Genomic DNA, 13012 nt, shown 5'->3' on the forward strand with positions numbered 1-13012 from the left:
ATTTACGGCAACACTTAAGGCGGTACCTGTATGTTTATATATGATAAAATTAGCTTGAAGCAAAAACAAATAATTTTGCTGGTGAGGTTTTCTTGTCCCCAAACACTCTGCAGCTCACAGCGATGCCGTCGAAGGCAGGAAGAGCTTCATTTGACTCATGCTTTGAAGGGAGCCTGCGTTTACCTAGAAGCGTGTGTTGGGGGGCCATGTTGTGAAGGGCCAGGATGTGTGTGTCGAGCGCAGCATCCTGCCGCGTGCGGTTGTGCAGGCCCAGGTGATACTTCCTAAAGTGCTTCACCAGGTCGGCGGGGTCGTTGCCATAGTAACCGTACCCGCACACGTTGCACTTATAGTCCTGAAGTTTGGGCGAGGGGCTGGAGGAAAGCGGAGGGGTGTCGCTCGTGGACTCCTCCCCCCCTTCCTGTCGGAGGAGGAGGTGGGGGACGCAGAGCAGAGGGGGGGTGAGGAGGTCTGCCTCCCCCCTGCCTCTGACGCCCCTCGCCCCTTCATCCGCTCCCCTCTCGCCGTCCTCGGGCTCCGACTGGCTCTCGGGTTTGTCAGTCAATGCCGCTCCTCCTTGCTTGGCCCTCCTCGCCGCTCCTCTCCTCCCCCCCCTCTCCTCGTTGCTGTAGCGATCACTGACGGACGAGGGCGAGACGGACGAGGAAACGCACTCGCTCTCTCCTCCCTCGTCCTCCTGCTCCTCGTCGCCTCGGATCCGCTCAGACGACTCTGGTTCCGAGGGGCGGTTTATTCGTTCGGCCTCGGCTCCTACTCTCCCCTCTTCCTCTCCCTCCTCCTCTTCTTCTCCTGCCGGCCTCCTCCCCTCTTCCTCCTCTTCCTCCTCCTCGCCTCCCACACTTCGGATAGGGGGATTCTTCTTCCTCACCATCTCTGAAAAGTGTTGAGAAAAACAAATGTTGTGATTTTTGTTGTATTTTTTGTTAGCGTTCCCAAAGATGTAGGCTACACATGGTTTATGCATACATGTAGGATCTGCGAGATCAAGCAGATTTCCATAATCCCTGAAAATCAAAGACACTAAGAGATACAAGGTGTCTGCAGAACTCAAATAATATGTTGAGGATTACATGCACTCTCACAAATATTATTTTTCTGACGATGATGTATTTGCACAAAGAAAAGCTTTGATTCGATTTACAGAGTCTTTTGAATGCCGAAATCTGTGCCGATTCTTAACCACAAACCTCGTCAAAGAAAACAGCCCCAACAAATCAGAAACATCTCAGCTGTGAGAACCGTAGGAGTGTGTGTGTGTGTGTGTGTGTGTGTGTGTGTGTGTGTGTGTGTGTGTGTGTGTGTGTGTGCGTGTGTGCGCATTCATACACTCTTCGATGCCTCCTTAAGCGCAACTTCTAGCTTTTTTTTTTTTTTCCAGACCAGGGAGAGGATCTTTTTATCATTATGGAAACCATCCGTGAGAATCTGCGACACATTACCACATCAAAACCCAAACCATATCAGAGAGACGGGTGGCAGCGAGAGGGTGAGGCACGGGGAGACACGGGGGGGGGACGGCGAGGGAGAGAGATGGCGAGGGAGAGAGACGGGGGAGAACGGCCAACGCTGAACCACATCAAACTGCACACCCCATATCAGAAAGATGGATGAGGGAGGCAGCAGACTGCAATTCATCCCCTGCAGCACTCCAAATACCCTCCCTCTCTTCTTTGCATGCCTCTCATTCATTTTCTGGCTCCCAATTTCTCTTTTTCTCATCTTTCGCTGTCTCTCGTGCTGTATCTGCGTCACCTCCTGTCCTTCTGTTTCCTTTCTCTCCTTTATTCCCTTTCTGCCTGCTTCTCGGTTTCCTTTTACTTTAAACCCCCCAACTCATCTCCTTCTTCTCGCTGTTGACCTTTGAACCCGCTCCTTGTCTTGCTCATCATGGTTCACATTCATAATGAGCGTGACACACCCCTGTCAAACAAAGAAGGCACTTCCCCTTGCATTTAAGGCCTTTTTGTTCGCTGTTGCCCCCTTTCATATGAAAGAATAATTGCTACAATAATTTAAGCAATTCCATCATTAAGTCTTCTTTCTGTTGCTGCCCCCTTCCACCATCCTCCCCCTCGCTCCAATATAATCACGATACAAAGCCATCAAATATCCAACCATGTGTTTTAAGTTAAACCATAATCTTTCTTTTGTTCGAGAAGAGAACAATTGTGGTCGTTCTGTTCACAACAGTCGTGACAAAGAGATACTGCGTGTGTTTGTGTGAGCGTGCGTGTTTATTTGTGGTCTTTCAGCTCATATTGACTTGTAAACACAGTCAACCCATTGACCCATGCGTTGCGTTTGTATGTGCGCGTCTGTTTGGTCATAAACACAGTGCAACCCAGCAGACGCCTGATAGACGCCAGCAACTGATCACTTTTAGATCAATGCAATATGTGTGTGTGTGTGTGTGTGTGTGTGTGTGTGTGTGTGTGTGTGTGTGTGTGTGTGTGTGTGTGTGTGTGTGTGTGTGTGTGTGTGTGTGTAATGCATGTTTGATGATGTGATGTGTGGAGAAAGGATAGCGTGCGTGCAAACCGGCCGGAGTGGGTCTATGTCAGTGCGAGAGATAAACGCCTATTGTTATTTACTGATAGAGATCTGCAAACAGTTAAAGTGCGAGAATTTAACACACAGACACATGCACGGACAAACACATACACACAGCTGAAGACTGAAGGTAAAAGGAAACAGTTAAACACAGATAATCAGATGACCATAAATAAACATGTGGAGACACATAAACAGATTGAAATGTACCATACTTTAACTGCTCTGTAATGTAATCTAAAGGATTAGGAAGTTAAGAAGAAATAAAAACACACACACAGGAAAGAGAGGAAAATGACAGACAGGGAGAGCGAGCCAGCCAGCTAGTGAGCAAGGCAAAAGAGAGAGAGGGAAAGAGAGGGTTTCTTTGTTGAATCCAATTTTCTCTCTATGGTCTTTCCAGTGTTTTACCATTTTTTTCTCCCCTACGTTTTCTACCATACAACTATTAAAATAAAGCAATTTATGTCTGCGAGGGCCCACGCCTAGACCAGCCCTGGCACAGCCTGTGTGTGTGTGTGTGTGTGTGTGTGTGTGTGTGTGTGTGTGTGTGTGTGTGTGTGTGTGTGTGTGTGTGCGCGCAAGGAGCAGAGGAAAATCTCATCTGATGTTCACCACACCCAGTCAGAATTCATCATTCACACACACACACACACACACACACACACACACACACACACACACACACACACAGTGGAAAACTACAGATCGTTGTGGTAAAGCAATGAAGCTGAAATCCCGAGCGAAGACGAGGCAATGACTGACCTAACTGTGTTTCCATCTGCCCGTATGATTTCAGCAGCGGCTTAAAACGTTAATCATATTGTAATAACAGAATAATAAACGACTTGGCTGAAGTGTGTGCAGTCAGTGCGATGGGAATTTGAAAAGCAACGTTACCAACCATCAATAGTTGACAGTGGCATTACTGGCTCATTTACATACTTCTGGTGCGCTCGCATCGCTCCAGGATGTGGGCAAGAAGACGAGGTGTGTGTGTGTGTGTGTGTGTGTGTGTGTGTGTGTGTGTGTGTGTGTGTGTGTGTGTGTGTGTGTGTGTGTGTGTGTGTGTGTGTGTGTGTTTCAAGGCAGAAGTGTGCGAGTGCTTCTTGGGCCTATGCATCTGTGTGTGCGTCAATGTCGCTGCACAGCCTTTGTCTGCCTCAGGCTGTATACACAGACTGGAACCATTACTATCAACTACAATTAGGTACAGCCCACCACAACATACCGCATAACAACTACTGCTACTCGCTACAATTAGCCCTTTATACACCACAATGGCCTCAATACCACAGCGAGGATAAAAGTGACAGTTAATCATTTCCCTCAACTACAATTAGCCCCAACGCCAGTGAAGCTTTTCCTTAAATTGCCAATAATCACCCAAAGATAGCTGTTGAAGGATGCTCTGAGATGGGAGTCGAGTTTCTCAGGGAGCAGGTCTGCACTTTGCCAAGTTCAACTGTAAATCATCAGTCAAAACAATTACGTTTGTGCAAATCATCTTTAGTAGAGCTGATCACTGGAAGTGTCTGTGCACAAGGAACATGCGCGTCGATCCGCGCAGCGCAGCACTGTCATGTAATACTGGCCGTCGCTGAAAGTCATGCAACTCAAAGGTCAGACATGGCTAATGGAGAAAAAACAGACACCGGGACATCTCAAGCACTTTAGAAGCCGACGCCGAGCCAATTGTCCTAATGAATAATATTAAGTCACAGCAATAAATGGCTTTAACCAAAGCCACATGCTGGTGCTGTCTCAGGGTATCTGTGCTCCTCCCGTCCCCACATACTGTAGCATGACAGCTGTAGCTGGCATGGTGGCCTCTCATAAACAAGTATTAATGTGCCACATATGAAGACATTACGTAAGGGTTTCTGTCTGTTCATCTCTGTGGCTCGGTCTCTCGGTCTGTCCCTCCATCCGCGTCATTCTGCCTCTTCGTATTATCCTCCTGGTCCATGTCCCCACGTTTTGTGTGTTTCCCCTGCATCGCTCGTAGGGTTGGGTAAACATAAGTCTATGTGGAACTAGTAGTAGAAGAGGAAAAAGATATGTGAGGCTGTTAATTAAAATAAAACCAGAACTGTCTGTGGGGAAAAAAGGCAGATTGGGGAAATTGATAGACAAAAACATCAACAAAGAAAAAATGCAGATAAGCTTCATTGACTTCCTAAAAACTTGCCCACTGTCCAAAAATTGCTGAATTTTCCCAAGGAACACTTTTCACTGGCATTTAATGGTGTGATTTTTCCTTATATAGGCATTTGGACAGACAGACAGACAGACAGACAGACAGACAGTTGGTGTTTTATCCTCCTTCAGATACGTCTTGTCTGCTCGTCTGCGCTTTAATGACCAGTTTCAGGTTTTCCTGAGCTGAAGCCGGAGCCAGAAACCTGAAACACATCACTTCCTGTTCATAAAAGTGTTTTCCCTGAAGGACCTGGCAGACATCCGCCGCCGCTGCTGCTGTTGTTGTTTTCATTACTGGCTTGTATCACTTAGCAGCCATTTCTTTATATGAAAATGTCACACATTATTAGCGCAGCAAAGGCCACCGTTTCACAAAATGGAAGTCTGGCTGCAACAACTCGCCGCTTCAGGTTACATGTCAGTGAATGGGAGCGGGAGAAGTGTTATAATGAAACGCTGTGTGATCATATTAGCGTTACAGGCGGAAAAGCTGGACGACAGCACGACGTCCTCCGCGAGGGAAAAAGTGTGGGTCGTCGCTTTTCTTGGTTGGACAACTACCAACGCGGGGTTTTCAGAGGCCGAGTGGCACTGAAGGCGGGGCCGTCGGGGGGAAACGAGAAGAGGGGCGACGTAAAAGCGCTCCGAGACCGGGTCCACCTGCCATTTTAAGACTAAAAGCTTTTAGCGGCCTGCTGGGCCCCTAATCAAGTCCAGAACTCAAGCACACACACCTCTGCTGCGTAGCAGGAGCCCACGGATCAGACCCGCACGCTGACACACTCTCCCAGAGTGTAGGACTCATTTGTAATGGGGTAACAGCATGCAAAATATGTCATCTTAAATGTCAAACTCAATCAGAGGTTCACGTTTCACCCCCCCCCCGTCTCTGTCGGCCTCTCTCCCTCGGTTGGTGCTCCTTCGTCTCTGGCTGCCGCCTCCCGCTCGCTCACTAAGTCCACGCACTCTCACTCTCACGCAAGCCGCCTCGTTCTCAATTAATCTCCCGCTCCCTCCCCCCCTCACCCGCCTCCCTCCCTGCATATCCTTATACGAACCAACGCGTCTGTGGGAGGGTGTGAACGAACGTGTGACGGTGCTGAAAGCTCATCACATTCAGTCACTGCGGGTGGATGACGGATCCATTCATTATACAGAGTGAGGAGAGACGCCGTGGCTCCGACGGCGTCACTTGACTGCTTCGCCACGTGTACATGTAGGGTACAGCTCCCCACAATACGCCCCCGGGGCAGATCAAAACACACGCCTGATGCTGATGTAGTGGAGCTGCACTGCACAGCTCATCTCTGTTAATAAATTAAATGGCCTGACTCAACATGTAAACAAGGCAAAAGGAAGCACAGCCTGTTTGCAGACTCTCTGAGGTTAAACCTATGTAGGGAAGTAGTAATAATAATCTATCCTGCACACACACACCCTCGCCCCCCACCAGCACACAAACTTTATTAAAAGTCTATTAAGGGAGGCTGACCTCCAATAACTGCATTGGATTACTGCACCACACAGGGTCTGGGAAACGCTCTTCTGTGCTTTTTACGCGAGTCAGAGCAGAACACATACACATAACTGGGAGGTGTCCAGTATAACCATGGCTACGTCTGGCTACTGAGCCGTCTGGAGTTGATCCCTCCGATCAAACACAACGGAGTGCCGCGCGCCGCCGCTGGGAGATTGTCTAAACAGGCGGACAAATTTAGACTCTCAAGCTCAATTAAATCTTCGACTTCACACTCTGCCCAAAAGACAAACAGAAAATGTGACAGAAAGTCGCTTTGTCCAAGTGTGACTCAGCCAGCGTGACACAAACGCGCTGTTTTCATCTGCGAAGGCCGACCTGAAAGCACCCGGGGAGCTGCAGTCTATAAAACTTTATTTTGAAGTGAGTCAAGGCCCACAGATGGGTCAGAGGAGGACAGGACGCAGCAACACGCTCTCTCTGAATGCATCCGTGGACTTTTCTAGGCCGTCTAAGCACAGCCCGCCAAATTATGAGGGGTTAGCAGGTCACAACAAGCCACATTTTGTTGGATTAGCCTACACAATAGACTGTCTGTGCTTATGCTAGACTATAACAGTGAAATAGCTGCCAAGACTTTGCTGGTTCCGTTCCCAATGGGGCTATAAATGATACTGAAATAAATCAGCATTACAACACACACACGCACACGCACACATGCAGGCTGCTGGTTCAAGTGCTCACACACACAAGTGCGCGGTCTCCCACTAACACAGACACACACCTGTGGTATTTCATTCAGTCGCAGGCAAATATAAATACACGCACGTACAGATGTCTGGATTTCTGCGACCTCACAGCAATTTGTAATGTTTTAGTCGAATAGTGAAGTAGAAGACACACACACACGCACACACACACACACACACACACACACACACACACACACACACACACACACACACACACACACACACACACACACACACACACAGACTATATATATATCTTCTGCTATTTCAATAATCTGTGACCTGAGAGTTTATAACACTCAATAGTCTGGCCTCTGGAATGACTGTCTGGATTTTAACTTTACACACACACACACACACACTGAGGCTCAGATACAGACACAGCTCCCCTGCTAAGGTCCTTAGAGCAAACCCTGTCTGTGTGCGAGTGCGTGTGTGGAGCATACCATGTGTGTGTGGTCACGTCTAAGAAAGCTCCTTTAAAAATGGATCCCCCGCCCTCGCCATCGCCGATGATGTCACCTCAGCTCAGGCAAGTTGTGGTCACCAGTGATGGGCGACGTGCACGGGTACGTGTGAAAAATCAAACTTGTAACGTCAGGGAGAAAGCGCACAGCTGTCATGAGGGAGCACTGTTTCACGCAGGAGTACAGAGGCCACACACACACACACACACACACACACACACACACACACACACACACACACAGTGAAGAGTGCATGTCACTAATTAGTGTAAAGATGGCTGCCAGGAAACAGAGGCTGGCAATGAGAGAGTGGAGGATCACACAGGTGCACACAAAGGGGAAACACATGTCAACAACCGTGATCTAATATTAATACGTAGACATGAAAGTCTGTGCAGAGGTTAAAGACTCACACAATCCACAAGCAGCAATCTGACCACAGTCAAAATGTGTTTAACCACTTATCTCTGTAACTTACATCTAATCGCATGTTATTTTAACAGAATATAATCTCATCATTCAGTTTTAGTTTATGCACTTCAGAACCAACACACACACACACACAATCACCGAACCTCACGTTGCTGCATTAGAACAAACTGAATAAACAATAAACCGCTGCGTTTTTCTGGTGAAACACGCTGAAATAGATCACTTCAAACTAAAAACAGAGACATTTTACACCATGATGAAAGCGTTACATCACTGCCTTGATCTCAAAGGAAACACATTGACAGTATGCAGCGACACATGATACAAATGCGCGCACCCCATTCACGTAAAGGAAAGACACATCAAAAGCCATGAATAATTGAATGGAGCCCTCCAAGTGTTAGACATATTTGAGTCCGGAGGTGTTTGGAGTTTAAAGCCTTCTTTAACACAGGAGACGAAGCGCTGCATGCAAGTAGAAGGAGAAAGACCGGGCGATTAGCAATTCTGCACCTCAAATCTACAGCTGCAGAAAATCAAAGTACAATTAGCGGTTTAATGCAGAGACATCTACTCGGCCTTGCTCTGATGACTACACACAATGTGGGATGTGTGTGAACTTCTAAAACAAAAGGCCCGATTTTACAGCGTAACGTTTTTCTCGACCCTGACGTTTCGTGCTGGTGTTGAAAGCTCCGAATGATGGAGTCTGTCGGAGGTTATTGATTCCCCGGGAAACCATTGGAAACTGTTTAGGTTGGCGCACAGAGGGCACACTTACTTAACGAACCTCAAGTGAACAGACAAAAAGCAGGAAAGAAAACTGTCGCACTGAACGAACGCTGAAAAGCTGCGTCTTGTACTCATACGCAGACAGTGTGTGTTCCTAAGACAAGCAGGAACGCATGGCAGCGATAGAGTTTTGACACCTGATAAAGACAGAGCGACGGTCACACCTGAGCACTGCCCCCCCCCACTCGCTTCCCCCGACTGTTCACTTCGCACCAGCATTTCTCCTGCTGATGTGAAAGCGTGGGAGAACGGCAGGAGTGTGTGTGTGTGTGTGTGTGTGTGTGTGTGTGTGTGTGTGTGTGTGTGTGTGTGTGTGTGTGTGTGTGTGTGTGTGTGTGTGTGGCGGACACCCGGCGACTTCCTCTTAACTTCCTGTGATCAGAGCTCGGGGGCTACTGGGGGACAACCAGGAAATTACACATGCACACACACAAACACTCAAGATTTAAGCAAGAGAAAATAAATGAATCATAAAATAAAAGTTTCTGGTTAAAGCAGAGAAATACATAAATAAAATCACTGTTCAAACCATGTTATTGCAGTATGTTTAAATTGCTTCTAAAAGGTTTCAACCACTAGAACTGAATGATGTCATAACTTGTACACTGTGTCCTCAGTGAAGCTACTGTCGTTTCTAGGAAACGGAGATTAGAATGATACACAATACGCACAATAAGCAGTCGGCAGTTAAAAAGCAAACACATGTGTACACACAAAGAAGTAAAAAGAGGAAGGAGGTGGCTCCACTGCCCAGTATTTCTCAATAAAAGCTGAGATTCAATCACTTCCTCAAACTGTTTTCACACACTTTGTTCACACACTGTAACTGTGTGTGTGTGTAAGTGTGTATTTTGACCTCGTTTACAGAACAAACTTATGTCTTCTCACACACTTATTCAAAAGGGGCAGACGTCCTCCGTCTACACACACACTCACACACATGTAAAGACACTGAGACAGTTCAGAAAGCCTTGGGGCTCAGTCTGAGCTTTCATTTCCTCTATCCTGCAAAACAAGCGACACACACACACACACACACACACACACACACACACACACACACACACACACACACACACACACACACACACACACACACTGCCCAGTGGGACTACAAAGGTAGACAACCAGCTCTGACAGAATTGCAACCAAACAAACTGAATAACAATCATTGTGTCTGGGATGAAAATTAACTACTGTCATAACACGACAGCAATATCAAGATAACATCTAAATAAGGCCTTTACAATAGCAGTGTGTATTTGTAAGTTTGGCTAGTGCCGCAGAAAATGATAATCATATATCAAAGATGTTAAAAAAGGACATAATGAGATTTTCCAGCAAATTGCATCATAAAATATCAATACTTCACCAATGCGTCAACTTATTTAAGTTTTTCTGTGAGTTGCAGAAGCTATAAAGAAATGCAGGAGGGCTTGAATTGTCAGGAAGAGTCTAAAGGTGCTTGAAATACTTAAAAGTGTCAAGTTTTTGTTTTAACTTCAGGCTATCGTTCCTCCTACAACAGCAGGTGTCACATTTTTCATGCGGTGGATAGCTCAGGAAACTCAAAGGAAAACCTCCCTGTCGCACTCCTGGAAGTGATAAAAGTTCTTTTCCTAATTAATGCTGCTACTTCGTCGCCGTGCGTTAGATTGATGGAGGAGTTTTTACGGGAGAAAAAAAACCTCAGACTTTTGTGAGCTAACATCCATCTCTCTCTCTCGCTCTCTCTCAAACATAAGGCTTTTCTCACTTTTTGGGTGCTCAAACACACACACACACACACACACACACACACACACACACACACACACACACACACACACACACACACACACACACACACACACACACACACACACACACACACACACACACACACAGCTTCCCAATGGGAAGTTGCAGGTCGTTGCAACATCAGGGTTTGAGATACAACACAAGCCAGCGCTAATGAGAAGACACACACACACACACACACACACACACACACACACACACACACACACACACACACACACACACACACACACACACACACACACAATAACAATACACTCTATATACAGTATGTACTGTATATAATGCATAGTCATTTTTAATGGTAATCCTGTTTGTGAAATGCTCACTGCAGACATTAATTTACCCTGAAATGACCTGGTTACCGCAGCCTATACATCAGACGGAGCAACAGCTGCTTATACACAGAGGTGACGGTAATGCATTCTCAACATGATAAACCAAAATCGATCATCTGTGATTATCTCTGCTGGGGTGCCCTGGACGAGTTTATGGAGGAGAGAGCAGCAGGGGCTTTGTAAGTGTGATGAAGGTTGCGATTATTCAGGGAGTGTTGCCTTGACATGGGTCCTCTGACTGAAATATCGACGGAACGGTATTGACCATTAATCGTGCATTGTGGACCACGCGCTGGCATCCTCTCTGCAATGCACTTTGGATAATAACAAAAAAGGGCAAGCGGCACCTTGCACAAAAAGCCCTTGTAAACAAATTTGCTTTAACTTTATTCAGGTTTCATCCAGTTCTGACCTGCAGACGGATGCAGCATTGCGTCTTATTGGTCCAATGAATGCAGCATGACCAGCTGGTGATGGTGCTGTGGACGAAGATCCATGATAACTGAGTATATGGATGCAGCTGAATCCTGCAGTATGATGCATTGCAGCTTTTGTTTATGCAAGGTCAACCCAGCCCTTTGTGTGCATCTGCACCTTCTCTCAAAACCCCTGTACATTTGCTTCACCTGTCAAGTAGAGTAATTAGGAATCTAAAAGTAAAGTACAGCCACGTCCAACGTCAGTCAGCTGCAAAAGCCAGAAGACGAGCAGGGAAAAAATGATTCTGTCACACGGATCGGGCAATCATTGCGTTTCTCTCCACAGGCACTGGACGGATTCTTATTGTCACTGACGGCGGCCTGTTCTGAGACAGTGATATGTTACATGTGCTGGTTATCGGCTTGCCAGGCCTCAGAACGACGGCGCGGTCACATAATGAAAACGAAGAATCTGCACACACCCCGTCTTGTCTGATCTGTCAGGACTTATCAGCTTCTTTCATGTGTGCTGAGGAGAAGCCATGCAACCTCAACTGGATCAGGACACCTTAAGTAGGTCAAAGAGATTCAGGTGTGGATCAGTAATGAGAGCACAGGTATGTAATCTTTAGTTCTCACACCCATCTAACTGCTGATACACCCTTATAGCCCTCATGCATGCACACAAATACAAGCATGGACGCGCACAAACACAGTTTGGGGCTTACACATATCTCGCTCTTACTACACCCTAAATCCTTTCATCTTTTATTTTAAACCCAGCCCCTCCCTCTGTCTTTCTCTTCTTCCATCTCTGTCTATTCTTCTCTCTAATCTCTCTCTGATCTGTGCCGCTGATGAATGACATAAAGGAACAGCATACCTATGCTGCTCAGCACAAGACTTTCCTCCCTGTTCACGTTCTACTACAACTGACAGCTGAAAATGTCTTTCGCGTGTCCTAAAAGGTTTTACTGCCTCTGGGACAAACTGCAGATAATGATAAAATCAATCAAATCAAATATGTACGACCATTAATGTGGAAATTAGCACAACTGAGTGTTTCAGTAAATCACTACCTGCCGTCTGAATGTGACATTTTACACGATGCACAAATCTACACATTTATTTATTTAGATTTTGATCAAACAGATAATATTTGATCTTTAAAAACTTTAGAGAAAGACCAGGAGACAGAGAGAGAGAGAGAGAGAGAGAGAAACAGAGAAACATTAAAACACAAGACAAGACTGGAGGAGATTTAGAGAAAGCCTGAAAGGGAAGAGACGAGGAGACAGAAAGAGGACGAGACGTGAATTCATTGCCTTAAAAGCAGCTCTGAGTCAAACAGTGTGATAAGAATCAAACAGCACATGCACACGCACAAACTTGTCCGTCGTTACGAGGACATCCATTAACGCCGCGCGTTCAAGCTCCTCGCCATATCCCCAATACATACTTTAAGCATAAACCTGAAACCTCAGCTTAACCCTCGTCCCAGAACTGACAAACAGCAATATGTCAGCGCACCCCTGAAGTGTCCTAGCGCCGCCGCGTGTGAACATTTGCGTCAAAGGCCGAGGAGGAGAAACCCCGCGCGAGACAGAAGCAGGGATGAGATTCTTTCCACCTATGTGTCACTTCCTCCCCTTTGCTTTCTCGCTCTCTGAACGCGCTGCCTCCTTCTCCCCCGTTCCCATAATTTAACTATAACAAGGCGTTCTATCGCTCTTCCTCCTTCTGCTAAGCCTGCCTTGCTTAA

The 13012-nt window shown here is 46.5% G+C and overlaps 1 protein-coding gene across 2 annotated transcripts in view; it reads right to left on the reverse strand.

The window, feature by feature from the left end:
• Nucleotides 1-13012, reverse strand: part of trps1 (trichorhinophalangeal syndrome I) — an 81514-nt gene that overhangs the window by 42761 nt on the left and 25741 nt on the right. For both annotated transcript variants that reach the window (XM_029166279.3, XM_029166278.3), the window contains exon 3: nucleotides 184-894. In XM_029166279.3, the coding sequence (XP_029022112.1) occupies nucleotides 184-894 (711 nt within the window). The remainder of the gene's footprint in view (nucleotides 1-183; nucleotides 895-13012) is intronic.

This window comes from Betta splendens, chromosome 11, assembly GCF_900634795.4.
Source record: "Betta splendens chromosome 11, fBetSpl5.4, whole genome shotgun sequence".
NCBI lineage: Eukaryota > Metazoa > Chordata > Actinopteri > Anabantiformes > Osphronemidae > Betta > Betta splendens.